The sequence below is a fragment of the Hyaena hyaena genome, unplaced genomic scaffold (genome assembly GCF_003009895.1).
Source record: "Hyaena hyaena isolate Hyena2069 unplaced genomic scaffold, ASM300989v1 scaffold_568, whole genome shotgun sequence".
NCBI classification, from domain to species: domain Eukaryota; kingdom Metazoa; phylum Chordata; class Mammalia; order Carnivora; family Hyaenidae; genus Hyaena; species Hyaena hyaena.
This window is the reverse complement of record NW_024081199.1, coordinates 668790-696769: the sequence shown is the minus strand read 5'-3', so window position 1 is coordinate 696769 and position 27980 is coordinate 668790. Positions and strand designations below refer to the sequence as shown.

General features: G+C 38.2%; 1 protein-coding gene across 6 annotated transcripts in view; it reads left to right on the top strand.

The window, feature by feature from the left end:
- Positions 1-27980, top strand: part of ACACA (acetyl-CoA carboxylase alpha) — a 272064-nt gene that overhangs the window by 105401 nt on the left and 138683 nt on the right. For all 6 annotated transcript variants that reach the window (XM_039256323.1, XM_039256327.1, XM_039256326.1 and 3 more), the window contains 14 exons: positions 1978-2148; positions 3043-3204; positions 3566-3729; positions 7377-7527; positions 8490-8593; positions 11032-11113; positions 11539-11684; positions 12525-12675; positions 14348-14482; positions 14839-14985; positions 15327-15515; positions 16196-16296; positions 16967-17055; positions 22005-22129. In XM_039256323.1, the coding sequence (XP_039112254.1) occupies positions 1978-2148; positions 3043-3204; positions 3566-3729; positions 7377-7527; positions 8490-8593; positions 11032-11113; positions 11539-11684; positions 12525-12675; positions 14348-14482; positions 14839-14985; positions 15327-15515; positions 16196-16296; positions 16967-17055; positions 22005-22129 (1917 nt within the window). The remainder of the gene's footprint in view (positions 1-1977; positions 2149-3042; positions 3205-3565; positions 3730-7376; positions 7528-8489; positions 8594-11031; positions 11114-11538; positions 11685-12524; positions 12676-14347; positions 14483-14838; positions 14986-15326; positions 15516-16195; positions 16297-16966; positions 17056-22004; positions 22130-27980) is intronic.

Below are 27980 nucleotides of genomic sequence, written 5' to 3'. Positions count from 1 at the left end.
GGGCAGGCATGTAAAAATGGATCCACAAGTTACCCATATTTTGTTCATATCCCCTTGGGCAAAATCTAGTTACACAATCACACCTACCTGTAGGGGCGTCATGAATTGTGGTCACTAACTCAGTGGTCATATACTCAGCTGAAATTCAGGAGATTCTATTACTAAATGACACAAAGAAAAATCACTAGAGAGCATTTAATAATCTGCCACAGTCTGCTCCTCTGGCTACCCATTATCTTTTCATACCCTTTTTCTCATTCTTAGAACATATTTAGTCTTTCCACAACGAAATCAGCCCAAAGTCCCATCCAATTACTACATTCAGCCCAGAGTCTGGGACCTCTAGGTAATGTACAGTTCCCTCCATTAAATGTTCATGTGGTTTTTTTCATGGGCCAGTGACCTAAAATACAAGCTATATACTCCTTATTCTTCCCTCTAGCATATACCCAGTATACAGTGGTGGAATATGAACAGGATAAGTCCCATTTGGAAAAAAGAAGATGAAAAATATACAGTAATCATTGGTACATAACAGTTACCAAATCCTTTTAGGCAGGAATTATGATGATTTCCTGCCATGTATTAGAGTAATACCTCAGTTGGCCCCCTGGCTGCCTCTGGTTCTGCTCTCTGGCCGTAAATCCCTTTTCTATCATCCCTGAAGTACCTGGCTTTATTCCCTGCAAAGTTCTTCCTCATTGAGTTTTCTCTGTGATTGGCCTTTAGAGACTGTGCCTTCTTTGGCAGAGTTGATGCAAGAGTGGGGCCACAAATATTATTGTAGTTATCAGTCACAGGCTTTTCAAGGCCAGGTTTGTGGTATGTTTAGAAATACAATTTTGAAATTCAGTTTCTGGTCTATATGCTTCCAGGTAGCTTCAGGTAAGAGTAACCACACCCTAAGATTTCTAGAGATAGTAATTTTTCCTCTGTTAGTGGATCTTTGATACTGGATTGCTTCAGGGTGAGAATCTAATCTGATTTGGGGATACAAAAATAGTTGTTATTTTTTCACATTATGACTTTTTCTAACTATTTTTCTTAGAGTTGGTGTGTTGTCGGTGTTCCAGGTTATTGTAGAAGACAGTTTACCAAATGTTTTGTTATGCCTAACAATGAGACCATAACCTTTTCAGTCTGCAACATTTATTTCCTTGCTACCCACTACTCTTTTGCTAAGGTAGCATCCCCATGGTTTAATTTTTTAAATAGTAGCATCTTACCTGAATTTTATAATTTCTGTATGGATTAGTATACAGGTTAAGCTGTTTAAAAAAGAGATCCAAAAAATACAATGACCTAGATGAGATAGAAGTTTATTTTTCCTTCCCTCTCATAATCTGAGGTAAGGTCTCCAGGGTTAGTAGGACAGTTCTGCTTCCTGAGGCTGTCTTGTAATTCAAGTTCTGCCTGTTTTGTTCTGCCATTCTCAGTGTGTTCTCATCTTCATAGTGGAAACTGGCTTGAACTATTACTACATTCCAATCCACAGAAAGGGGAAAATTAGGAATAGAGGACAAGTAGTTTCATTCTAAATCCTGATTCAGGGTTTACACATATTACTCACTAATGCTGACATATATGTAAAAAATGAGTCGCTGGGTAAAGAGACATTGAAAAGTGTAGTCTCTAGCTGGACAGTTATGTTTCTAGGAAGATTACCAGGAATACTAAAACCCAGGGCACACTGAATAGTCTGCCATAGTGTTTTATTGCCTGCATACAACTTAAACTGGTAGGGTGAGGTTGCCTATGAGGCCAGGTGAAAAACAGTTTTCCCCAGCTCTGGATTGAGTTTGCCACCCATGTCTAGGAACCTTGTATAATAATCAGAGAGAGTGAAATTACTCTTATGTAGCCAAAGGCCTTTAATGGCTCTTATAAACAGTGGATATTTGAGTCAGGGAGAAGCTGTAGAGGTCCACCAGCTGGTCAAGGTGAGACACTTACGTTGACTTATCTTTCTTCTTTGAGTGTGCGGTGAAACTTGCCAAAATGGTTGGTTATGTGAGTGCGGGGACTGTTGAATACCTCTACAGCCAGGATGGAAGCTTCTACTTTCTGGAACTAAACCCTCGGCTACAGGTGGAGCACCCTTGTACAGAGATGGTAGCTGATGTCAACCTCCCTGCAGCACAACTCCAGGTGAGTCACTCTGATCGTGACTCAGAGAGTTGCCTGGAGAAGTTCCAAATATCAGAGATGCCTGAGAAACTGGTTTAACCTGGTGTCTGATAAAGAAAAGCACCTCTTATCTGAGTCTCATCTAATGTTCATCTCATGCTGTATGGGCTGTGATGTATGGGTTGGTTTTCCTGATGGGGTACAAATCTAGTAATAGTATCATATTTTTTAGCCAGACACATCTGATAGAAACTGTCATATTTTAGAAAGAAACTGTACAAATAATATGCTTTATGATTATTTTAATTGGAAAAAACCTTTGTAAGTGTTCTCTACTCCTTTTTACATGTGTTCAATATTAAAGCAGTTCCACATCATAGTGGTGGTTGTAGTTTCTTCTGGCAATACGATGGCAGCACATTATTTTTATAATGTTTAAAGTGCTAGCTATCAATAATATCTTCTCCACTTAGTCCAGGAAAAAAATTATTATGGAAGCAGTAATTAATAGCTAATGGTGAGGTATGATATTATTTGTATCTAATATGTTCTTTGTCCACATTGAGAACTCTTTCTGGGTTCCCATTAAGGACTAAAGATTTATTTACCTTCTCCAGTGGTTTGTGGGAATAATTATGAAATAATTATGACACAGTTAGGACTTTTTAGCTGTCTGTACTTCTTGGATAGCCACTTATGCAGTCTCTTCTCATATATATTTTAATTCTGCTCTTTTAATGCAGTAGACACACACACACAACTTAGTTACTTATTCAATTAATGTAGATTACAGGCTACAATAGAAAGAGTATTTTAGGTGGAGGTTACTAAAATGAAAAATCTTGTAGGTAATCTGATAGCCTCCACATTTTAAGGAAAGTAACTGTGAAAAATGAGTGATATGTTTCCTTTCAGATTGCCATGGGGATCCCTCTGTACAGAATCAAGGATATTCGTATGATGTATGGAGTATCTCCCTGGGGTGATGCTCCCATTGATTTTGAAAATTCTGCTCATGTTCCTTGCCCAAGGGGCCATGTTATTGCTGCTCGGATCACTAGTGAAAATCCAGATGAGGTAACCCAACACTTAAAAGGTTTATACTTTTTTTTTCTTGTGAACTTTAATATTAATATGGTATCTGAAGGTCTGCTTCTGAAATATCTTGTGGATTCCTCTGGAGAGGGAAATTTATAGAAGTCTCATCAGAGCAGACAAATAAGTAATCACTGCTCCATTGGCCATTTAGTCCAGTTTTAGTCATTATGAAGTCCTCATTGGGCGGGTAGCACTGGATGTTGGCTCTTGAGCCTTTCTGATTTTTGTGCATCATTTCTGCTTTTGTGTGTGATTAACACAGAGCCTAAGTAGTGTCCATATGTATGTTCTTTTCCTTGGAAATATAATATGGTTTCTCATATTCTTCATTCTCTAACAGGGTTTTAAGCCCAGCTCAGGAACAGTTCAGGAACTGAATTTCCGTAGCAATAAGAATGTTTGGGGTTATTTCAGTGTTGCTGCTGCAGGGGGCCTTCATGAATTTGCTGATTCTCAGTTTGGTCATTGCTTCTCCTGGGGAGAAAACAGAGAGGAAGCAATTTCGTGAGTATAACAACATTTGATTGCATTAAAAAAATAAGTTTATTCTAATCTTCAGTGAATGTGTGAGCACAGGAATGGAAATTGTCTGCCGGAGAAGTACTATACTGTTTTGGAGGAAATACATCTTCAGTTGTACTTGGGTTCATGTTTTGTTAAATTATGCAGTGTTTGGCAGATGTTTTCTGTTTTTTTCTGAGTCTTTTCAAGTATTCTTACTTTCAAAAATTCTGGTAAGTTTATAAAATTGATTGCTTTAAAGAAATCATATTTTTCCACAGAAACGTTTTGGTGGGGGTGGTAGATTCTTGACCAAGAGTTTGGCATCATATAAAATCATAGGTAGGATCTGCTGCTTGTCATCAAAATAAAGGTATGGCTGTAAATATCCTATAGTCATTTAAAATAATAAAGTTAACGGTGCCTAGGTGGCTCAGTCAGTTAAAGGTCTGACTCTTGATTTTTGGCTCAGGTCTTGATCTCATGGCTGTTGAGCATGGAGCTTGCTTAAGATTCTCTCCCTCTCTCCCTCTGCCCCTCCCCTGCTATTTCTCTCTCTCAAAAAAAATTTTTTTAAATAAATATATATATACTTTACTTTCTTAAAAAAGGTTATTCATTTATTTTTGAAAGAGGGAGAAAGCATGAGTGGGGGAGGGACAGAGAGTGGGAGGGAAAGAGAGAGAATCCCAAATAGGCTTCCACAGTCAGCACAGAGCCTGACGTGGGGCTCAAATCAATGAACTGTGAGATTATGATCTGAGTCGAAGTCTGACGCTTAATCGACTAAGCCACCCAGTTGCACCTCCCCCCAATCTTTTTTTAAGTAATAAAATTAAACTGCTTGTTATGTGAAAACTATATAAGGGAACTACCCACACTGTTTATGAGACCTCAGTGTGATGTGAAATATACACACAGCTTATATACATATGACTGCTATGTCATAAGTATTATCAATATTCTATTAAACGTAAATATTAAACAATTTTTATTTATCATTTATCTTGTTAAGTAAACATTAAAAATATTACAAACAATTGTGTTTTCCTAAAAAGTAGGGCTCCAGGAGATAATTTTAACACTTCAGATATTTTAGATTATCTATCAAAATTGAACTAGGTCTTTCTATTTTTTTTAATGTTTATTTATTTTTGAGAGAGAGACAGAACATGAATGGGGGAGAGGCAGAGAGAGATGGAGACACAGAATGTGAAACAGGCTCCAGGCTTTCCATACTGTCAGCACAGAGCCTGATGCGAGGCTCAAGCTTACAAACTGTGAGATCATGACCTGAGGTGAAGTCAGACACAACTTACTGAGCCACCCAGGTGCCCCAGTTCTTTCTATTTTTTAATTGTATATTTTCTTGAACCAAGTATTTATAACCATTTTCTTGACCTTTGAACTGTACCCATTGACTGAGTAGTCAATAGCTACTTATTAATAAGGTTGGTTTTTAAATAATGTATACAGAAGTAGGGAACTCTTAATTTTTCTCTATCCTCTACAGTTCCTCCCATTTATTCAAAACTGTAAGTAAAGTTTTTCAAAATTAAAGCAACACTACCAGAAAAACTGTCTGCTAGAAAGATGCTTTTTTTCTTTCGCAGCCATATTCTGCTTTACGAAAGTGAAGAAAGCTTACACGAGAGCTTGTAAAATTGGTGGCTTTCCGACTAGTCACAGCAACAGATGTGTTTTGATTGGCTTGCAGAGTGTTAATTTTTTAAAAATTGCCAATATTTAAAAATTGGGAGATTGAAATAAATATATAGATTTCTTTCTTCTCTTAAAAATGGGATGATAATGATAACACTGGTTTTGCTTCCTCTTGGTAAAAGTTAACTGAAGCTTTGTTTGGTTGCTGCTTTTAGAGGAAACATGAACTCTCTAACCCAGCCCCCATCCATTCTTCCTCACTCATTTACATTCCCAGAGTGGCCTCTATTGGTATTTAGGTTTAAACTCCTGATTACAGAGACCACTCAGTATTTTCTATAGCACATGTCCTCTAATCTGGTTCAGAAGCCTTTGCTCCTTTACCTCCTGACCTGCTCTATACATTTCTCTACAGTGCAAAGCTAACAAGGTTAACTTCTAGCATATTAAAAATATGGTCTCTGTAATAACCTTCCTTCTTGACAACATGCCAGAAGTTCATTCTTCAGCTCAGTTCATTTCTTCTTTCTGTGTCACATTGGATCTATATATTTCAGCTTGGTGTTTATATTCTTATTCTCCAGAATAGCCTTAGTCCCCATTTTCAGCATTATTTCCCATAGATGGTAATCTAAATACCATGAGAACAGGGCCATGTTTATCTTATTGCTGCCGTATTCCCTGAACATAGTAAGTGTTTAGTAAATATATGTGGGTGATGGCAATATAATGAGGACCCAGATAGAGTCTCTGTTCTAATGGGACGTTAGAATCCACAAGAAGACAGCAATAAGCAACTAAACTCAGTGTAGCAAGTGCTGTCTGTAATAGTGGGGTTACATAAACGCGTTATAGGAATATATAGCTGAGTCTGCTAACTCAGTCTGGAGAGACCAGGGAAGATTTCCCAGAAAGAAGTTACATCTAGACAGTTAAGAAGCATATAGGAATAAGCCAGGCCAAGAGGGTGTAGAGAGGAGGATGGAGGTGAGAAACAAAAAAATGGTTTAGGCTGAGGGAATGCCTGGACCACTGGAATGATATTCCTATTGTTCAACCTATACTTTTATCCCATGTCAGATTCCACACGCCTCATGAAACCATAGGGAGGTGGATTTTCTCCCTTCTTAAAACTAGTCCAGCACTTTGATTATCTTTCTACTGGAATTTATCATATTCTACCATATATTTTGAAAGCGGTAATTGTATCTATATTCTCTCTCCCTTATGAGTCTAGTTATGTGTCTTGAGTGTGTGAGATACCTAATTAACAATAAATTAAGTATTTGTTGAAGTAAGGACCTGCCCTTTGCAAGATAGTCACCGGGCAGAAATGTACAGGAAAAAACTCACAGCATTTGAAATTTTGTTAAAATTAGATCATTTTGCACCTAATTGGGAAGTAACAAAATTAATGAGCAATTCCTTCCACAAATGTCTAAAATGCAGGTTAAAAAACACTCTCACATGCAGGGTCAGGCTGTTAACCTGACTGTACCCAGCCTGTTGTCTCATTGTATTGAAACCTCATGAAGGTATTAGCATTTGTTAAAATGTATTCAACAGTATACTTAAGTATGTTTTATTATATGTAAAATATACTTTAATAAAGTACATAAGGTGTAAGGAGGGGAGAATTATGCCCTAATCCTAGTTAGCCATCAATAAATGAATAGAATGGTGAAAACCCAGTAAGTGAAAACTGAGGGTGGTTTGCACATAGTTTTTTATGTATTTTACATAATGAAAGGTAATTTGCTGATGCTTTTATGGTAATATCAGTCAGAACCCCTAAGTTTACTGGCTTACAAAATCCTGTCTGGAATGCACGTGAATGAGCACTCTTCACATCTATACTGTCATTTCTTTGTGGCGCTGCCTGTCTCCTCCCTCCTAAGACTCCAAAGAATTGGAAGGACTCTTTAAAATGACTGAAAAACACTAAAACACTTATTACTGAAACAGATCTGCTTCTGTTCTTCTCCCAGAAACATGGTGGTAGCTTTGAAGGAGCTATCTATTCGGGGTGACTTTCGAACTACAGTTGAATATCTCATCAAATTGTTGGAGACCGAGAGCTTTCAGTTGAATAGAATTGACACTGGCTGGCTAGACAGACTGATAGCAGAAAAAGTACAGGTGTGTATTTCCCCACTTGACATACAGCTTTTGGGATTGGGTTTTTATAGGATTATGGTGTGATCAGTCCATGTCACTAGAGAAAATTTATTTGATTCTAATGTAAGTGATTGTTGATCTACTTGGAAAAATTCAGAAGTCAGTGTAATTTTGGCAATATAAAGTTCTTGTGCCTCTTAAACAGTCATTTTTATATGTTCTAGTATTATTTTCTAAAATACATTCGAAGAGAGGCATCCGGGATTTGAAATACGTCTGTCCTCATTTGATGTTAAGTTTGCTTCAGGGTTACCCACTTTTACATCTATCTACCAGGTGCTGATGAGAGGGGTCACATTTAAATCAGCAGTTACCCTTTGTTCCTGAGTCACCGGGCTAGTCTGAATAAGATTTTGTATAGAATCCTTAGATGCATCTAAATTATCTGAAGGTCCAGATTTTGATTATATTCCATTTTTCTTTGAGATTATCAGTAGCCAGATCCTTGTACCTTTTTGAATGGGTTTGTTTATTTATTTTGAGAGAGAGAGCTGGAGAGAGAGAATCCCAAATAGGCTCTGTGTTGTCAGTACAGAGCTGACATGGGCTCCATCACACAAACTATGAGATCATGACCTGAGCTCCTGAGCTGACATCAAGAGTTGGATGCTTAACCAACTAAGCCACCCAGGCACTCCTTGAATTGTTTATGACAAAATCTTTCTTTTTTGATCTCCTCTTTGATTGGTTCATTGGAAAAGGGAGAGTATAGACAAAGATGTTTTTCATTTCTAATCGATGGAAGTATCTATTCAAATTCTAAAAGTAAATTGTGTTTTTATGTCAAATATCGAACAATAAGGTTGTAGATACTCAATGCTAGCTGTTTCTTCACAGCAGATTTGGCTCTGATTTAAATTGAGGGACCATGGTGCCGAGTGACTATGCTTTTGACCTGCCCTCTTTTTCTTTCTTTTATTCAGGCAGAGCGACCTGACACCATGTTGGGAGTTGTGTGTGGGGCTCTCCACGTGGCAGATGTGAGCCTGCGGAATAGCATCTCTAACTTCCTTCACTCCTTAGAAAGGTAGGCTTTGTTGCTCGTAGACAGGCTAACCAGTGGTCCTGGTTCAAAAATCCATTTATTCTTCTCTCTATCCTGGGCAGTTTGTGAATGCTACCTATTATTCAGTGACCATGGAGTCAAGGGCGAGAAAAGTTGTGGGAGTTTTCATGGCAAATTATTTTGGGACTCTACAGATTTTAGAAATTTAACTTATCCAAAGTTAGAATGGGTTGCTTTTTAAAAACAAATCCAGCTGAAGTAAGCATTCCTTCCCATACAAGCATCAAATCTTTCCAACCCACCCCAGAGATGAAAATCTGGTGTTTCCCACTGGCATTGAACCCTGAATATTTCATATATTACCTGCAACACCTTTCAGGAATTCGTAATTGAGCCTGATATTCAGGATGACCTCATAAGTCTTTCAAGTAGAGGATCAGACTGTTTGGGAGCTCAACTAATTTCTAACTCTGGCTCTAGAGACTAAGCTCTGCCTTTGAGTCCCTAGAGGAATGGTCCAAGGGGTTAATCATTTTAAAGCACTTTAATCACAGGCACTGTATTTGCTTCTGTGTTATTAGACGTCTATCAGCTTTCTTTTAAGGTGTCTGAAAGGGAGAAAAAATTTTTAAAAATTGAACTGAGATTGCACAGCTATTCAAGTCTTAACGATAAATATCTTTCATTGTGTTGCTTTCATGCACTAAAACCTTCAGCAGCTCACATTACCCTTGTGTATTAAACCTAAATCCTTCAGTGTGACTTTCAACTCTCTATATACTTTGGCCCCTTTCTACCAGTTCAGCTTTGCAACATGCAATCTCATGTTCCTCAACATGCAATCTCTAATCTAGTTACTTGGTTTGCCTACTAGTGTACAAACGTGTCACATGTAATCTCTGCACGCTTCCCTCCACCTTCTTTTTTTTTTTTTTTAATTTTTTTAAATTTTTACTTATTTCTAGGAGAGAGAGAGACAGCGTGAGCAGGGGAGGGTCAGAGAGAGAGGGAGTCACAGACTGAAACAGGCTTCAGGCTCCGAGCTGGCAGTCAGCACAGAGCCCGACGTGGGGCTCACACCCATGAACCGCGAGATCATGACCTAAGCGAAAGTCGGACGCTTAACCGACTAAGCCACCCAGGCGCCCCCCCTCCACCTTCTTAATGTTAGTTACTTTTTATTTATTTTTAAAACCTGTATTTTGAAATAATTTGATATAAAGAAGAGTGGCATGAATTGTACAAACAACTTTTTTATATCCTTTGCACAGATCCACCAGCTACTAACCTCTTGCCTCACTTGCTTTATCACTCCCTTTTTCTATTGTCAAAACTCTTTCTTGATAGATAGTATTTCCCTCCTTGGCAGTGTCCTTCCCTTTCCCCTGAACTTGGCCATGGCCTGTTGCCTTTTTTTTTTTTTTTTTAATACCCCAAATGAAGTCCCAGTTGATAAGAGTAAATAAGTGTTGGTTTTAGTGGAGCATTTCTCTTTTCTTAAGTTTTAATCTTATTTATTTTTAATAACCAGTAATATGTTCACATGTTCAAAGCTCAAAAGGCACAAAAAGGTAGATAGTGAAAAGTTTCTTCTATCTGTTCTTTGACCACCTAGTTTTTTTTCCCTGCAGTCAACCCATGTTACCTGTTTCTTCTGTAACCTTCCAGACATATTATAAATATATATAAGCATATACACATAATATTTGTTTCTCCCCTCCCCCTATTTTTTAATGTTTATTTTTGAGAGAGAGAGAGTGCATATGTGCAAGCTGGAGAGGGGCAGAGAGAGATGGGGACAGGGGGTCCAAAGCAGGCTCTGTGGTGTCAGCAGAGCTTAACGTGGGGCTCGAACTCACAAACTGAGAGTTCGTGACCTGAGCCTAAGTCAGATACTTAACCAACTGAAGCACCCAGACACCCCTCCACCCCCTGTTTTTTAAGAACACAAATGGTAATGGGGGGCCTAGATGGCGGTTATGTGGCCGACTTCAGCTCAGGTCATGATCTCGTGGTTTGTGAGTTTGAGCCCTGCGTCCGTCTCTGTGCTGACAGCTCGGAGCCTGGAGCCTGCTTCAGATTCTGTGTCTCCCTCTCTCTCTACCCTCCTCTGCTCCTGTTCTGTCTCTCAAAAATAAATAAATGTTAAAAAAATTTTTTTAAAAAGAACACAAATGGTAGCATACTCTGAAAGTGTTCAATTTCACTTACCTTTTTCATTTAACAGTGTAATTTGGAGAGTAGTTCATATTAGTACATAAATGTTTTCATCTTTTTCATGGCTGTATAATATTACATTATAAGGCTTTTTCATAATTCATGTATCAGTTACTTACTGATGGACCTTAGGTTGTTTCCAGTCTTTATTCCAGGAAGTCATACAATTAATAACCTTTGAGATTTCCTTAGGAACTTCTGGAACTTTCTAGGAGTAAATGTGTCTCATGTTGTTCTTTCAGGGGTCAAGTTCTTCCTGCTCATACACTTCTGAATACAGTAGATGTTGAGCTTATCTATGAGGGAGTCAAATATGTACTTAAGGTATGCTGAACCCAACTGAAGACTATAGCTTACTTTTTGTCTTTCTTTGTTAGCTTGTTTTCTTTCGGTCAAGAGATGGGGGAAATATTTGGTTTGTTGCAGTATAGAGTGTTAGTGAAATCACAGTCAATTATTTGTGTCAGTAGCCTGAAGCAGTATTTGATGTTTCTGTGAAAGTGTTTTAGTGCTCTTCAATGTGACATATGCAGCCAGAAGATAAAGAAGTCAGAGAACAACCAGACTAGGGAAAAGCATCTAAGGTCACCCTGTTAGTTTGCAACATGCCCACAGATACTGATGCTAAGAGCACCTTCCTCTCTGACGGATCTTTCTTAACCTGTATCTTTGGGGTACTGAAATTTTGTCTGGGGCTCCACTTGGAAGGGACACACTGACTTGTCCCTTCTGGTTTTTGTTCCCTACAGGTGACTCGACAGTCCCCCAACTCCTACGTGGTGATCATGAACGGCTCATGCGTAGAAGTAGATGTGCATCGGCTGAGTGACGGAGGGCTGCTCCTGTCCTATGATGGCAGCAGTTATACCACATACATGAAGGAGGAAGTGGATAGGTAACGGGCTGTGTGAGGTCCATTTGCTGGTCATTGTATCAGCCTTTCCTCACAGTAGCCACCAGTTCTTGGGATTTTTCAGAGCCTATTTAGGTATTCTTTTTTAAGTAAAAAGAATAGTACATGTACTTAAAAATTTCAAGAGTACAAAAGTGTTCACAATTAGAAGCACTGTGTCTCTGCCACTCCATTATGAGTAGACCGTGAAAAATAAGTTCTCATCTTTTTAATCAACCACTCACTGTTAACAGTTTATTTTTGCAGAAATTTTATACGTATATATAATTTTTATATATTTACCTACTGTGTTTTTCTTTTGCATACATTCACAAATAAAAATAACCTTTAGATACTGTTCTGCGCTTTCTTTTTTCCTTTAATATCTATCATAGACCGTTCAACACCAGTCATTCAGTGTTTTTGTGACAGTTTAATGAGTTAACACCGTATAAAGTACATAGAACATTGCCTGACACATAATAAGGATTCAAGAAATGTTAGTTATTATATCATCATCATCATTTTCATGTTCTCTTTTTTTTAATAGAAGTGTCTATTCTTTTTAATGGTAATATGGTATTCCATTATATAGATATACTGTAATTTACTTAATCTGACCCTTATTGAAGGAAATTTGGCTATGTGCATTGCCAGCAAAGATGAAATGAATGTTCTGTTTTCCTGTGTGTATGTAGAATAAACTTTTCAGTCTGGGGAGGGGGAGGTTGTGGATTTTTGTTGCGTTTTTGTTTTGTTTTGTTTCAGATTGACATTATTCTGATGTTCTCCTTTACAACCCAAGGTGCTTTATTGGCTTACATACTCCTACTTATCTCCTAGATATCGCATCACAATTGGCAATAAGACCTGTGTTTTTGAGAAGGAAAATGACCCATCAGTGATGCGTTCACCTTCTGCTGGGAAATTAATCCAGTATATTGTGGAGGATGGAGGCCATGTGTTTGCTGGCCAGTGCTATGCTGAGATTGAGGTCAGTGTGGTGGTGGGGCTTTGGCATAGGGCGGAAGGTGGGAAAAGCATCTGCTGGGATGGACTAGGACTGAAGAGTAACAGAAAAGAAATAGTAAAGAGCATCAGTTGGCTTAATTGGCTTATGAACATGATTTTAAGAACAAATAAAAAGCTACAGTTTTTCTTTGACAGATGAGGAATCTCTTGCTCCAAAGATAGATACTAGGCAACAACAGCACTTACTGAGTGTCAGGAATCAGTCAAAGGACTGGTTATAAAAAGAAAAAATAAGATAAGTGGAGTGGGTCCACAAAACAGACAAGTAATGAAATATGAATTCTGAGAGAGTTAAGCACAGAGTACAGGGGGTCACTTAACCCAAATTGGGGTGCAGCTGGTAGATGTGGTGGATAGCAAGTGAGGACCTTTTGAAAGAAAGGGGACTTTGATCTTGCTTTTAAAAGATAGATAGTTGGGGCACCTGGGTGGCTCAGTCATTTGAGCATCCAGCTTTGGCTGAGGTCATGATCTGTGGTTTGTGAGTTCAAGCCCCACGTTGGGCTCCCTGCTGTCAGCACAGAGGCCACTTCAGATCATCTATCCCTTCTCTCTCTGCCCCTCCCCCACTTTCTCTCTCTCTCTCAAAAATAAATAAACATTAAAAAAATTCTTTAGGAGTGCCTGGGTGGCTCAGTCCATTAAGCATCTGACTCTTGATTTTAGCTCAGGTCATGATCTTGCAGTTTGTGGGTCCAAGCCCTGCACTGAGCTCTGCACTGATGGTGCAGACCCTGCTCGGGATCCCCCCCCGCCGCCCTTTCTCTCTCTTTCAATAAATAAATAAACTTAAAATAAATAAAAAATCTTTAAAAGGTAGATAGTAATATACCAGGTGAAGAAGGGCAGGACAAATGTTTAAAGGGAAGAACAGCATGTACAAAGGCACAGAAGAGAGTGTAGTATATTTAGGAAACTGCAAGTACATATTTGTATTGTTGAGAATTGTCTAAGGTTTAATGGGAAGTGGCAAGCGAACATGCTAAGTAAGTCATCATAACTTGAGATCATGAAGGACCTTATGAGACACACTGAGATGTTTAGGCTCCCCTGGAGGCAGTGAGGAGTTTTTGAGGGATTTTACAGACAACTGATACAACAAAATTTGGGCTATAGAATGATTGCATTTAGTGACCTCGCTGGAGATGTATAGCGGTAGGGAATTTTGTTGGGAGGTTTTTCAAGTACTCTAGGACTGGTATGATGAGCCCTAAACCAAAGAGATGGTAAGAGAGGAAGATTTTTGAGAAATTTGGCTGGGCTTGGTAATTGGTAGATAAGGGAGAAAGAAGAATAAAGAATGACCGTCAGCTTTTGGCGTGGGTATTTTAACACCTAGATCATGGGTATGAGAAGGCTAAACTATGAATCAATTCTAAATATAAAACACAAAGTAGGGCAAAATCAATTTAAACATTAGAAACAAGAAATGTCAGTAGCTGTCATTAATCACTAAAGCTAGGTCCTGAAAGATTTTCTAATTGCCCTTCTTCTACTTTGTTGTAGATTTCAATATTCTCATTATTATGGTTAGAATTAGAGGTGGTGTGACTTAGATGTTGAAGGGAAAACTAGCTACTTTAAATCGTTCATTTTAAAGAGAGAGTAAATTGTAATTTTATTTATTGTTTTAGGTGATGAAGATGGTAATGACCTTAACAGCTGTAGAGTCTGGCTGTATCCATTATGTCAAACGGCCTGGAACAGCTCTTGACCCTGGCTGTGTAATAGCCAAAATGCAGTTAGACAACCCCAGCAAGGTCCAACAGGTAAGTCAGAAGTTACTTTTAATATTGCTCTCCAGGAGTTGATTACATGGTGTAGGGGTAGTTTGGAGGGGGCAGATGATTTCAGGGCTTAGTTTGCTAGTTTTTCTGATGCTCTCTCCCCCCTTGATCTCGTGCCTTGCATTTGTGGCTGTAGTGTTATGGAACTAGATTTTGCAGGAATTACTATGATCCTAAGATTCTATGATTTCCTCAAAATGCTTCCTCCATTGACTTCTCTCCTTGTAGCTGGATGTAGTAAAGGGAGATCTTGATTTTGAATGACTTTAAGTTGCAGTGTGTGTGTGTAACTTGACTGGAAGGTAGTGGATGACTTGATCTCTCATTGGGGTTGACAGGCTGAGCTTCACACAGGTAGTCTACCACGGAACCAGAGCACAGCACTGAGAGGCGAGAAGCTCCATCGAGTGTTCCATTATGTCCTGGATAATCTGGTCAACGTAATGAATGGATACTGCCTTCCAGATCCTTTTTTTAGCAGCAGGGTATGAATCACTTCTCTTGGGGAAAGGGTCTACAAATACGATACCTTATCTCCCAGGTAGTTTAAAAAACGCATAAGGATTTTTTAAGAAGGAGGAAAAGAAGGCTGGTTGGCCTGAAACTCTCTCACCTTTAGTTGTGGGATATGGAGTCTTTAAATCCTTGCTGCTTCTCTGTGTCATTGACTTCACATTTAATTGGGATTTAAACCAGAGAACAAGGACAGAGTTAGATGCCTGTATTACAGTTTGATAGTAAAAACTGCATGATACTAAATCCAGATACATCACTTTATTTTGGAGATCGTTTTAATTTTGTCTGGATCTTATTATTTCCTTCTCAGGTAAAAGACTGGGTGGAGCGGTTAATGAAGACGCTCAGAGATCCTTCCTTGCCTCTCCTAGAATTGCAAGATATCATGACCAGTGTCTCTGGTCGTATTCCCCCCAATGTGGAGAAGTCTATCAAGAAGGAAATGGCTCAATATGCCAGTAACATCACATCAGTCCTCTGTCAGTTTCCCAGCCAGCAGGTAGAGAGTTACATTTCTCTACTAGCTACCAGTTATGGAGTTCATGTTGTGGGATTCTTTCTTGCTTGGATACTGTCTGGATGTTAGACTTTTGCAGTCTTGAGCATTGTGCCCTTCACTAATGTGTCTCAAGATAGAAGCCCTGTAATGAAAGTACTATATGTGAAATGTAAAAGTATTTGTGGTTATGAGAAAAACATATTGGCCTTTTACTTTACAGAGGTTTATTATTGAGCCTGTGCCCTAATTAGAGTAATTTTATGAATTTAAAGTGGAAGGATATTTGTAGTTTTATTAGCAGTGACTTTCTTACTACCCCAGCAGCATGCTTGCTTTTTGCTTCTAAAGCTAATTTACATGTAGGGAGTTAAGCTAGGCAAGTGGGGAATAAAGTTTGAACCTTGACCGTAAGCATTTCTTGCCTGTCAAGGGCCTCTGGTAGGATGGTAGCTTTTGTGATACACTCATTAGTTCATCTGGGAAAGTGTGAAAAGAAATAAAAGTTGGTTATTTAACACAAGCCTCTAAACTATGCCCAGTAACTTACAGCTGCTTCCAGCATGTGAAAGACGGAAATTATTGTGTTATAATTAAGATTACCGGTAGTGATGCTACATAGGCTAATGCTTTAGGTCCCTTTGTTGGGTTGGGCGTTAGTTTTTTTTCTCTTTCTTCTTTAGATTGCCAACATCCTAGATAGCCATGCAGCTACATTGAACCGGAAATCTGAACGGGAAGTTTTCTTCATGAACACTCAGAGCATTGTCCAGCTGGTACAGAGGTAATTACATATCACTACAGATTCCCAGACCTGTTCATAACCATACCTTTCTTTCTTCTGAGTACTCACCAAGAAATTTATCTCAGGTTTGACTTATTAGAAAGCACTTTTGTCTTGGAAAATATAGGTATTTTCTAAATATCTTAGATATTTAAATATCTTAGAACTATGAGCTAAAATATTTCTGATGACTTTTTTCTGTTCTACATCTTTCTGTGAATTATTAAAGCACAGACATTTCATTCTTTTGTTTTTTTCCCTTGTAATTTTGATGAAACTGTTAATTTTTCTTCTGGCACAGGGCCGAGTAAGACATTCATTCTTCTTAGCTTACATAGCCCACTATAGGACTGAAGGAACATTCACAGAACATTTTCAACTCTAAGATGCTCATAAATTTTTCGGATATCCTGTAGCCATTTCAGGAGTGTAATGATCATTTCTATTTAGCAGTGGGAACTGAACCAGGGTGTTGTTAGGTAGGGCTGTCAAGTGGTTTTTGGTTTTGTTTTGTTCTCCTTTTTTCTTTCCTTTTATTAAAAAAAAAGTTGTCTATAGGCAGGTATCTGAGACTTAGAATTTAAGCTCTGAGCTTGTTTAAATAGTCTGTTATCTAATAGTATTAGCCTGTCGTCGGTTTTTTCAGTGGAGGTTCTTTCTGCTTGCCTAGATACCGAAGTGGCATCCGAGGCCACATGAAGGCTGTGGTGATGGATCTGCTGCGGCAGTACCTGAGAGTAGAGACACAGTTCCAGAATGGTAAGCCTCTTCCTGAGGACTGTTTCTGAGAAAGGTTCCCTGTAGGACTGTGCAGCAGCTGAGCCAGTTTATCCAGTCACTAACACCTGCCATTAACAAACTCTTCCCCCCTCACCACGTTCTTAAAAACTAAACCTCCAAATCCCACTAGTGACAAAGAAAGAACAACAGAAACAGCTTGATGAGATTGTGAATCTGGTGTGCCTTCTGGGAAAGGGCTGAGATAATTTTTCTAGTAGAGATTAGTATTCCCTGTTGATGTCTTCCTGACCTTGTTTAGTGAGAGTTGGTTGAGTCATGACCAGGCTGAAATTGAAAAACTCTATCTGAAGAGCTTGCCTCTTGGCAGCTAATCCATGGATTGAACCACAGTCATCTGAAGAAGGCTCAGATTTTCCAGTACTTTTCAGTGTATCATTTAGATGGAATTTATCCCTGGCTTTCTCTGAAGAGCTTCATTAAATGCTTTATGAAGTCTCTAAATGTGAAACACCTCTGGCTAGGATTTTAAAAGCTACATACTGCTGATATTGCTTCCTGCCACAAGGTGGCAGTGAAACATCATAGAACTTGAAATATTAACATTTTCTTACATATTTTGCTTCCTTTTGCATCTTTTAAAGGATAGCTGTGCCACTCATAACCAGCAAAAATCCTCAAGCAAATATTAGCAAATTAAATCCATCAGTGTATGTACAAAATAACACATCACAACCAAAATGTCTTTATCCTACTAATGCAAGCTTGATTACTATTGGAAAAACCAACTAACATAATTTATCATTTAAGAGATTCAAAGAGGAAAAAACATGGTCACCTAAAGATATGGGGGAAAAACACTTGAAAAAATTTAATATTCACTCATGAGAAACTCTTGACAAATGAAGAATAAAATAGAACTTCTTTAAACATGTAAAGTCTCCCCACAAAAAATCTGTAGGATACCTCATGCATAATGGTATAATTGAAAGCATTGTTGAGAGCATTCTCTTTAAGACAGGAATAAGATGAGGGCACCTGGTCTCACTTCTTCTGTTCAGCACCATACTGTATGTCCTAGCCAGTGCAATAAGATAAAGAATTAAAAGGTATGTAGACTGGAAAGGAATAAGGAAATAAATCTCCCACTATTAGATATGATATGACATGATGTCTACCTGGAAAACCTCAAAGAATCCACATATTTATTCTTAGAATTAAAGCCTAAAAAGGTTGTTGAATACAAAATTCGAATGTATTTTGAACTTTGTGTGTCTTTATAGTACAAGTGTTTAGAGAAGCAGTTTAGAAAAATACTCCATTTAAAATAGCAACCCAAAATACAGAATACTAAGGAATAAGTCTAATAAATGTACAAGCCTCTTTTGAAGAAAATTATAACGAGCGAACAATAATAAAGAAGATCTAAATAAATATCACGGTCTTAGATTGGAATGTACACTTGCAAAGTATTGATTCTCCTGGAATTCATCTGTAGATTCATTGATAATCCAGTAAAAATCCTAGTAGGGTATTTTCATGGAATTTTTCAAGCTAGTTCTAAAATTCACATTAAAGGAAAATCTAACAATAACTAGGATACTTCTAAAGAAATACAAGGTGGGAGGATTTGTCCAGTGAAATATCAAGGTTTAATCTAAAGCTATATTAATAAAGAGATTGTGATATTGGTATAGGGAAAGATTAATAGACCAATGGAACATAGTAGCCCAGAAACAGATTCACACATATATGAAAATTTACATTATAACAGAGCAGCCATTATAGATCATGTAGAAAGGATAGACTTTATTTGCAAGACCAAAAAAAAGAAATTGTATCCCCACCTTAAACCATACACAAGAAATCAATTCCAGATGAATTAAAGATTTAAATGTGTTCTAAAGATACAAAAGTACTAAATTTTTAAGAGAATAGCCTCATGACCTCAGAGTAGGGAAGATTTTGTCATAGAAGACACACACAGTGTAAACTGGAAAGGAAAAGACTGATTAATTTGACCCCACTTCAGAGCTTCTGTTCATGAAAAGATGCCATAAAGAGACTGAAAACATAAGCCACAAAGCGGGAGAAGGTATTTATAAAACCTACACCTAAAGAAAGGGGTTAATAAATAAGTAACAGACAACCTCTTTGAAAAATAGTCAAAAGATATAAAAAGATAATTCATAAAAGGGAGGATACAAATGATCCACAAATTTATGAAAAGATATGCAGTCACATTGCTAATTAGAGAAAGCCAAAAGCACAATGAGATTGGCAAAAATTAAAAAGATCATCTTCTAATACTTTTGTAAGTGACGGTGCAAATTTTGAAAGTGCAAACCACTTTGGAAAATAGTTTGTCAGAACTTAATAGAGTTGAATGTTTTATGTATTCTTCAACCTAGTAATTTTGTCTATAGATAATAAACTCTGGAGAAACTCTTACACATGTTTGTAAAGAGACATATATGGGACTGTTTATGGCAGCATTATTCATAATTCATAATAGCAAAATTGACAGGAAACAATTCAGATTACACAAGTAGAATAAATAATTGAATTCTAGTATATTTCTATAATGGATTACTATACAGCAGTGAAAGTTGATGATTCAAGTTATACATATGAACAGAAGGATGAATTTCAAATATATAATGTTGAGACATAAATGGAATAAATGTAAAGAAAAGCAAAAGAGTGAGTAACATAAAATTCAGCTTAGTAGGTATTCCTCAGGGGGGAGACATAGGATCCTTCAAAGATTATTAAAAATGTTCTAAGAGATGGTAGTTACATGGGTATTTATTTATTCTACTGTATATATATCTCACAATAAAAAGTTTTTTAAAATGTGGTATCATTGCTTTCTTTCTGCTTAGTGTCTCTGCATCTCTTCCCTGGGTAAATATTCTTTTTATTTGTCCTTGTCCTAGTAATTTACTTTACCAAGATATTATTTCTGTTGTCTCTTCAAAGTTGTCTCTGTTGGGAAAGGTATGAGTTTTTATAAGACAACGAATTGTTAAACAGCTTCTATTTTGTTCTAAATAGGTCTTATGTGAAATTGTCAATTCTTAATTCAAATATATCTGAATTAAGTTTTTTATTCAGATATATTTAGTTTCATTTTGAAAAAGTTTTATATTAATCTCTAATATTTAATTCAGAGCCGAGTTACCCTGGTTGAACGTATTCAGTATTCTAGGAATCCATAGTAATGCAGTCGAACTGTTCTGGTTTGTAACTTAAAATGGAATTTGAACCAAGATGAAAATCCATTAATTTTTTCATGATTTCATAAAATCCTGACCTTGAGACTATTGAAACACTAATTCTCTTTTACTTGGAAATTTAATTCTGGGGTCAGCTGTTTTCTGAAGAATATTACTTATATACCATGGTAGATATCACTATAAGAAACTTGAAAATTTCTTAATGCAAGGTTCTCCTTGATCTGTGCCTTAGTTTGGATTTGGAATGCCTGCATGTTGTTCAGCTGTTTTATGGATTCATAGGGCAAAACGATGATTTCAGAGGTAGCAGCCATCCCTCTTACAGATACTGATAAGTTTGTGTGAAGGGTGCCTGGGTGGCTCAGTCGGTTAAGTGACCGACTTTGGCTCAGGTCATGATCTCGTGGTTTATGAATTTGAGCCCCATGTCACGCTCTGGGGTGACAGCTTGGAGCCTGGAGCCTGCTTCAGATTCTGTGTCTTCCTCTCTCTCTGCTCTCTTCTGCTCACGCTCTATCTCTCAAAAATAAATATTTAAAAAAGATTTTTTTTAAATAAAAAAGTTTGTGTGGCTTTATTTTTGAGCTAAAACTGTTCCATATAGTTAGGGGAGCCTGGGTGGCTCAGTCAGTTAAGCATCCAACTCATGATTCAGGCTAAGGTCATGATCTCATGGTTGTGAGATTGAGCTCCCTGTTGGGCTCTGTGCGGGACGTGGAGCTGCTTGGGATTCTCACTCTCCATCAACCCTGTCTTCCAAGACAAAAACAGAAACCTGTTCCTTATAGTTAGGGTGAAACATTTTCAGTTGAGTCAGACCTGAAACCAGAATCTCAAGCTGGGGCAGACTTTAAAGATCATCAAGTTTAATGGTATTGACATTTCTTTTTAAGCAGCAGAATCCTCTTTTCTAAGGAAATCATTCCAGGAAACTAAATGAAAGAGTTTAGAGTAAGGGTGGGGGGTTGGAATTACCACCAACAGTTCATATCCTAAGACAAACCTTCCTTCTATCTTTGGGAGGGGAGGGTGAGAATGAGGCTCAAAGAGGTAAAGCGATTTGCCAAGAAGCACATGGGAAACTGGTAATAGAGCTGGGCTTTGAGCCCAGAATTTACACCAGATTGCCTGACTCCTAGTCCAGCATTTCTTTTTTTTAAATTTATTTCTGAGAGAGAGAGCATGAGCAGGGGATGGCTAGAGAGAGAGCAAGATACAGAATCCGAAACAGGCTCCAGGCTCTGAGCTAGCTGTCAGCACAGGGACCGATGCAGGGCTCGAACCCATGAACCGTGAGATTATGACTTGAGCCGAAGTCTGACGCTTAACTGACTGAGCCACAAAGGCGCCCCCCAGCATTTCTTTTATTAAACCTCTCTGCCAATTCTGTACAAATCCATCCAAGAAATTCTTCTTTTAATTTCTGTTTATTTTGGGAGAGAGTTAGAGACTATCCTCTCTCTCTTAAGAGAGAATCCCAAGCAAGCCTTGCATGACCAGTGCAGAACCCAACACAGAGCTCCTGTTCACCACAAGATCATGACCTGAGCCCACATCAAGAGCAGGACACTTAACCAACTAAGCCACCCAGGTACTCCTATCCAAGCAAATTCTTAAAATGTTTCCTTTCACTGCTTATCAGATGAATTATAGATATTAACAACAAACAAATATCATATAAACGTGAACACTCATCCATGGATGATGACCAGTTCTTCTTGCTGCTTGCAGGTCACTATGACAAATGTGTGTTCGCCCTTCGAGAAGAAAACAAGAGTGACATGAACACTGTGCTGAACTATATCTTCTCTCACGCTCAAGTCACCAAGAAGAATCTTCTGGTCACAATGCTTATTGTGAGTACCATTTTTCAGAACCTGTAAGGATGTGATGTTATTGAGAAAATGTTTCTCATTCTGAGGTTCTGTGGTCAGAGGAAAAGCTCCTTGTCTTTTGTAATTTTGGCACAAATGGCGCTTGGGTTGTAGATGAACAGCTTCTCACCTCTACCTCTGTCCTTGACCTGAAGGAGCCTGCTCCTGTCAGGAAGGGGCTGTTCTGGCTATTATGCATGGAATCATGCACAGGAACTCAAATCTTTTGACTCTGCTGAGAGATGCCTTGTGCTTCCTGGTGTCACTCATGACTGTAACTTAAAAATTTGTCTTATCTAGCCAGTATACTTTTTCCCTATAACTCTTTTGTTTTTTCCCTGAATATCAGCAATGGTTGTTAGGTTCCAGAAGGTAAGAATGAAAAACCAGTGTTAGGAATACAGTACTGCCCCTTACACCAAAGAAATTCAGATTAATTCTGCATCTTCTTTGGTCCCTTTCTGTTTTACTTACATAGAACTCCAAGATCAGATTCTTGTAGAGGATGCATGCTTTTGTCCCTATTACTTCGTAATATGAGAACTACTAGAAAGTGGGAGTGAGAGGTGAGAATGTGAATAGAATTAATGTACATTTGACCAGTGGGTAGAATTTTTGTGGACTTAAGGATTTTTAAACACAGTGTATAAGTCCTTCATTCCTAGATTCTTCTGATTGAGTTAGTTCTTGGAATCAGAGAACAATAGGACTATTCTTAGAGTCCCCAACCCATGAACAGCTGCCTTGTGACTGCCTTTTTATCTTTTTTGGGGGCCAAAGTACCATTTTACACCTAGAGTTTCCTCTCTTGTCCCTTTGTGGAATTGGAATTTTTGGTATCTTGATTCCATCCTTTCTTCTTGGAGGAAAAAAAATACTATAAATTGCCACTGCTGTTTTTTCTTTCATAGTTTAGAATAAAGAGAAACTACCTACCTCACATTTGTGTTTAACAACAGTGCCACAACTTCATGTCTGCCTAGCTGGTTAACTCTCAAGGATATATATATTTTTTAGAATAGCCACCTTTAAAAACATGTAATTACAAGGAGAGTTCATTACCTTTGCTGCCCTAGAATGGCTAGATGGTGGGGAAATCAGAAGATGCATTTGAAAGAAAAAAATATGTATTGGCAGTATATAATATTTCCACTTCCCCAAGTAACAGGTTTCAGCAAAGAAGTGCTATTATCTATGGCAATTTGATGATTTTTTTTTCAATCAAAGGAAGGAAGAAATCTCTAACTAGTTAGATTTTTTTTTTTAATTTTAATACAAGGATTGCTAATTCTCATTTGGATAAAACAAGACTTTCCAGCAGAAAAGGGTAATGAGGAGAGAGTGGAAGAATCTCTCAGTTTGTACCTAAAATGAGGTGTATTTGCCTTTTTAGGGAGCTAATGATGGTAAGTTTTCATTTTATTATGATTACCTTTTTAAGGACTTAACAGTTTTCTGCACTAAAAATAGACCAAAGCCCAGAATCCTTGGAGCAGCAGAAGAGTAATGATCGTCCAAGACTGTCGCTGGGTTTCTTAAATTCTAATTTGTAAGATATAGGGGCTCGGCTCGCTCCTTTTGCGGAGTGATTGTAAGTAACGCTTGCCTTAAGAATCTCATTATTGGAACACGGAGCCATATTTCCTCTGAGAATTCTGGAGTAGCTTTGAGCCGGGGCTGTTCATTTCTCAAGTAATCACGCTGGTGTGATGGAGAGAGAAAATGGCAGCTGTTCGGAGCTCAGGCCTTCAATTTTCTTCAGAGTCCAGTCACTCAAGTGTGTAATTACATGGGGGGTGCTGCAGAGGCGTTGGGCCCTGTCAGAGAACTGGTTTGAGGCTTTGCTTTCTGCTTTTGCCAGTCAGGACAGGCAGAAGCCAATGGGACTCTGACTTGCTGCTGTTCTTTTTTCCCCACCTTGTCATCCTGATTACTTCTTACCTGCTTGGATAGTGCCCAAACTTTCTTTCCAACAGGCTGAGCTCTTTGGAGAAAAGAGCTGTCATTAGTGTTTGGGTTTGGATGCATAGGACGGTGAGCAGAGGAGGAGTTGGGGGAGGAAGAGGAAGAGAAAAAAGGTTGAAGATGTGAACCAGAAAGATGGATTTGTCCTTTTCTTTATTTTAGCATTTCACATTTTTCTTTAAAAAAACAAACCAAAACTCTGTAAATAACGTAGGATCTGTAGGCTTTCATATCACTGAGTTTCTTTTGAAATATCAGCTGCTTTCACCTCATCTTAGAGACTTGGAAATCAAGAAGTTAATTGATACGCTTGAGCTGAGAGCCAGGTAGTCATGTCGTGTGCAGCAGGATGAAGGCTTGAGAGGTGCTCCTTTCTGATGTGATAATGCTGAGTGTCAGGTATGGGTTTCCTCATTCCTTCTTTGGTAATGGTAGGGTCTCACTGCCATCACCCCACCTTACATCTGCGTTAATGTTGGTAGCTGATAAAAGCTATTTTACTGGTTTGGATCACTCTTTCTATAGGTCTCACTGTCTTTTACAGATACCATCTGGACATGGTAGCATTGGAATTCTACAGCTTGCGTTCTCTGCCACTTCCCCTTTCTTTGCTTACCTTGGTTTCCTGATTGATGGTTATGTGCCCAGCATTTCAATCTTTGCTTTCTAGAAGCAGGAATGTTGATGGTGTGCTTTGCTGAGCTTGATGATGATTTCTGGGGCTTTTGAACCTAGAGGGAGGGATAAAGACAATCAGACTCTGTGAATCAGTGTTATGAAATGTGGGCTGCTCCAAGGAACCCCTCATCTCCTCCAGGTATTAGCGCAGCTTGCCCAGTAGTACCTTGCTTCAGGCAACTTTCCTCTTGAGCAAATTTGTTCTAATTTTTCATCCTATCTGGAAAGTAGAATATCAAGTAAAATGCAGAAGTCCATTTGGAAGAACATGGTGCCTCAATTAAAACCAAAGTCTGGAAAGCCAGATTTATTTTTTGAAAGCTCATTTTATTTCTTAAATTTAATTTCATAGGAAAAAGCTTGGAAATATTATTTATGTTTACTTAGAGATATTTAAGAGACTCTTTAGCCAAATTAGGCAAATTGGCACCAATAAAAATTACTTTGTTAGCTGTCTAGATAACAGCGTACATGTCCTGTAGCCAATTTGATGCTGAGTAGTCCTCCCCTCACTACTTATATGTTATTTTTGGTATGGGCCACATGAATATGATATAAACCATGCTTCCTTATGAATAATACTGTGCCTGTGAACCTTGATTTGGTTTAGACTGGAAGCCTTTTCTTCTTAACATGACTGCAAATAATTTTATCCAGTGTGTCTCAGTGAATCCTAGTTTACTGAATAAGGGTGGTATTAGCAATTTCTTGTTAAACTTGTCCTATGACATCCTTGGAATTTCAAAAAGTCCAGCTGCGACTGGAAGAAGCTACCAGTCCATAGCTGATTTTGGGATTAGTGCTCACCTACCTGAACAATAGTTAATGTCTTGAGAGCATTACACATTAGGTCACATTCCATTCTGAATTGTCTTCGTATCTTAGGTTGCTAAGATCAAGTTAGATTATTTTGGGCTTTTCTGGCAGTCAGCTGCATACTTTTGGTTATGGTTTTGACACTTAAGCACATTTCTTTTATATCTGTACATCTGAAATATTCTCTGCAGTTAGCCACCATCCAGGTTAAGAATAAACACAAGAAATAAATATGTGTTACCAACCTTAACCATTACTGAATAATTATTTTTACTTTGGCCTGCAGATTTATGCAAGTAACCTGTAATCCCAGACTCAGCAAGTAGGTTTATTAAAAGAACCTCTTTATATTGAGGAAATATATCTGCTAACTGAGTCACCATTTAATGTCATTGTTACAAAATGTTCACCAGAATTAGATGATGATGTTGGGCCTCCCAAAGGAAGCCTGTCTCTAGGCTGGAGAGCCATAAGCTTCTTTTGGATGTTTGTATCTTCGGATAATTGGTTCTGATGGGTAGAATTGTCTTCAGTGTCTAGTGGTTTCTTTTAGAACCTCAACACAAAGACAAGAAAGGGTTGAGAAGGTTACTCTATATGTAATTTTCTATTGCCAATCTTTTTCTTGTTTTAAAATTTTTTTTAAGTTTATTCATTTTGAGAGAGAGCGAGTGGGGGAGGGGCAGAGAGAGAGGGAGTAAGAATCCCAAACAGGCTCCACACTGTCAGCGCAGAGCCCAATGCAGGGCTCAAACCCACGAAACATGAGACCATTACCTGGGCTGAAGTCAGACACTTAACTGACTGAGCCACCCAAGCACCCTGCCAAACCTTTTCTAAGTATTCATGATGACAGTGGACAAAATAATATTTGAATGGAAAATATCCAAGTCAGGATAAACTAATGGACATAGTGGTTTATTGCTACTGTATTTGATACTTTACATCCCACAAAGACCTGGTTTCTGTACTTTATCACAAGGAGCCCGGGAAAAGGTTGTCATTTGGTGATTGTGAATGGATAATTATTTCCTGATTATTGTTTTAAATCTCCATAGTTCCTTTTCTTTCAGATACTGTTTCTTTTTCCCTACCTCTTTTCTCCCTCCTTTTCTCTCATAGTGGAAAGATAAAAGGAAAAAAAAAAGTGTTTTTTTGATGTTTTTTTTTTCAGAAAAGGGTTTCATGTGTTGTTTTAAGTTAGGCAAGATCTATAGTTAGGCAAGAAGATCGCTGCATTTTTATTTCTTTGTTTTAGCTTAATCTCAAAAGGTAAACCTGGATTTCCTTTCAAGGAAAAATATTCCAAAGCTATCATGTCTGAAAAAGTAGGTAGTAGGTTCTTATTTTGTTATGTTGGTTTTTGTTGTTAGATGTGGAGACTTTAGTCTGGCCCTTTGCAGAGCAGCTTAGTTTTACTTCTCAGGACACCTGTTATGTTTTTAGATCTTTCAATGAGTCGTTCTTATGAATGGAGGAAGTACCTCAGAAAGGAATTTTTTTCTCTATTAGGAACATTAGGAAAAGAGGGATTTAATAGGAAAACTTTATCTTGGTTTCCTCATTCACTGTGATCTGTCTGTTCTCCTGTCTTCCTGTGATCTTGTCTCTGGTGATTTTATACATTCCCTTGAAATTCTATTTCATTCCTTCAGTCTCAAGAAAAGATGCAGCTCAGTTGCATTTTCACCCTCCTTTTTTCCTTTATGCCCTAGGATAGGTGGAACAGGCCCTCTGGTCTATGACCGCATGCTCAACCAAACCCTGGATTTACAGTCACTTGATAGGCTGCTTTCTCCTCCCCACTCAGATCAGTGAATTCTCTGTGCCAAACAGGTGAAATTTCCCCCTCAGATCAGTGAATTTCCTGTGTTCAACATGTGAAAACAGTGCTTGCACTTCTTTAACTGTAAGTCCCATCGTGTGTTTTATACCTCTGGATAATTGGAGCAGACTTCTGGTGGGTGGATCAGGAGGTATTTCCTGCTTTAAAATGTTTGAGAAGCCTTCTTCCCAGCATAGTGGTGCTGAGTACTCCCAAACCGTTTACCCTGGGTGTGGAAGGCAGTAGGGGTTGTAGAAAAGGTATTTTGGGAAATGCCCCAAAAGCTGAAAGTCTCAAGCTTTTGTTTATACCTTGGTGTTTATACTGTTAAATACTTGTGTTTATAGAGGCACTCTATAAAGAGTGTCTCTGAGATGAGGAAGGTTAAGTATGAACTGGAGATTTTTCAGGGAAAAGGCTGATAATCAAGGTAAGGAAGAAACTTAAAAGGCAGCAACAGGAAGCCTTTTGGGATCTGGTCATCTTCATGTCCTATTTATAGTAGAAGGAGAATAAAAACTCACTACAATATAAAAACAATTATTTCAA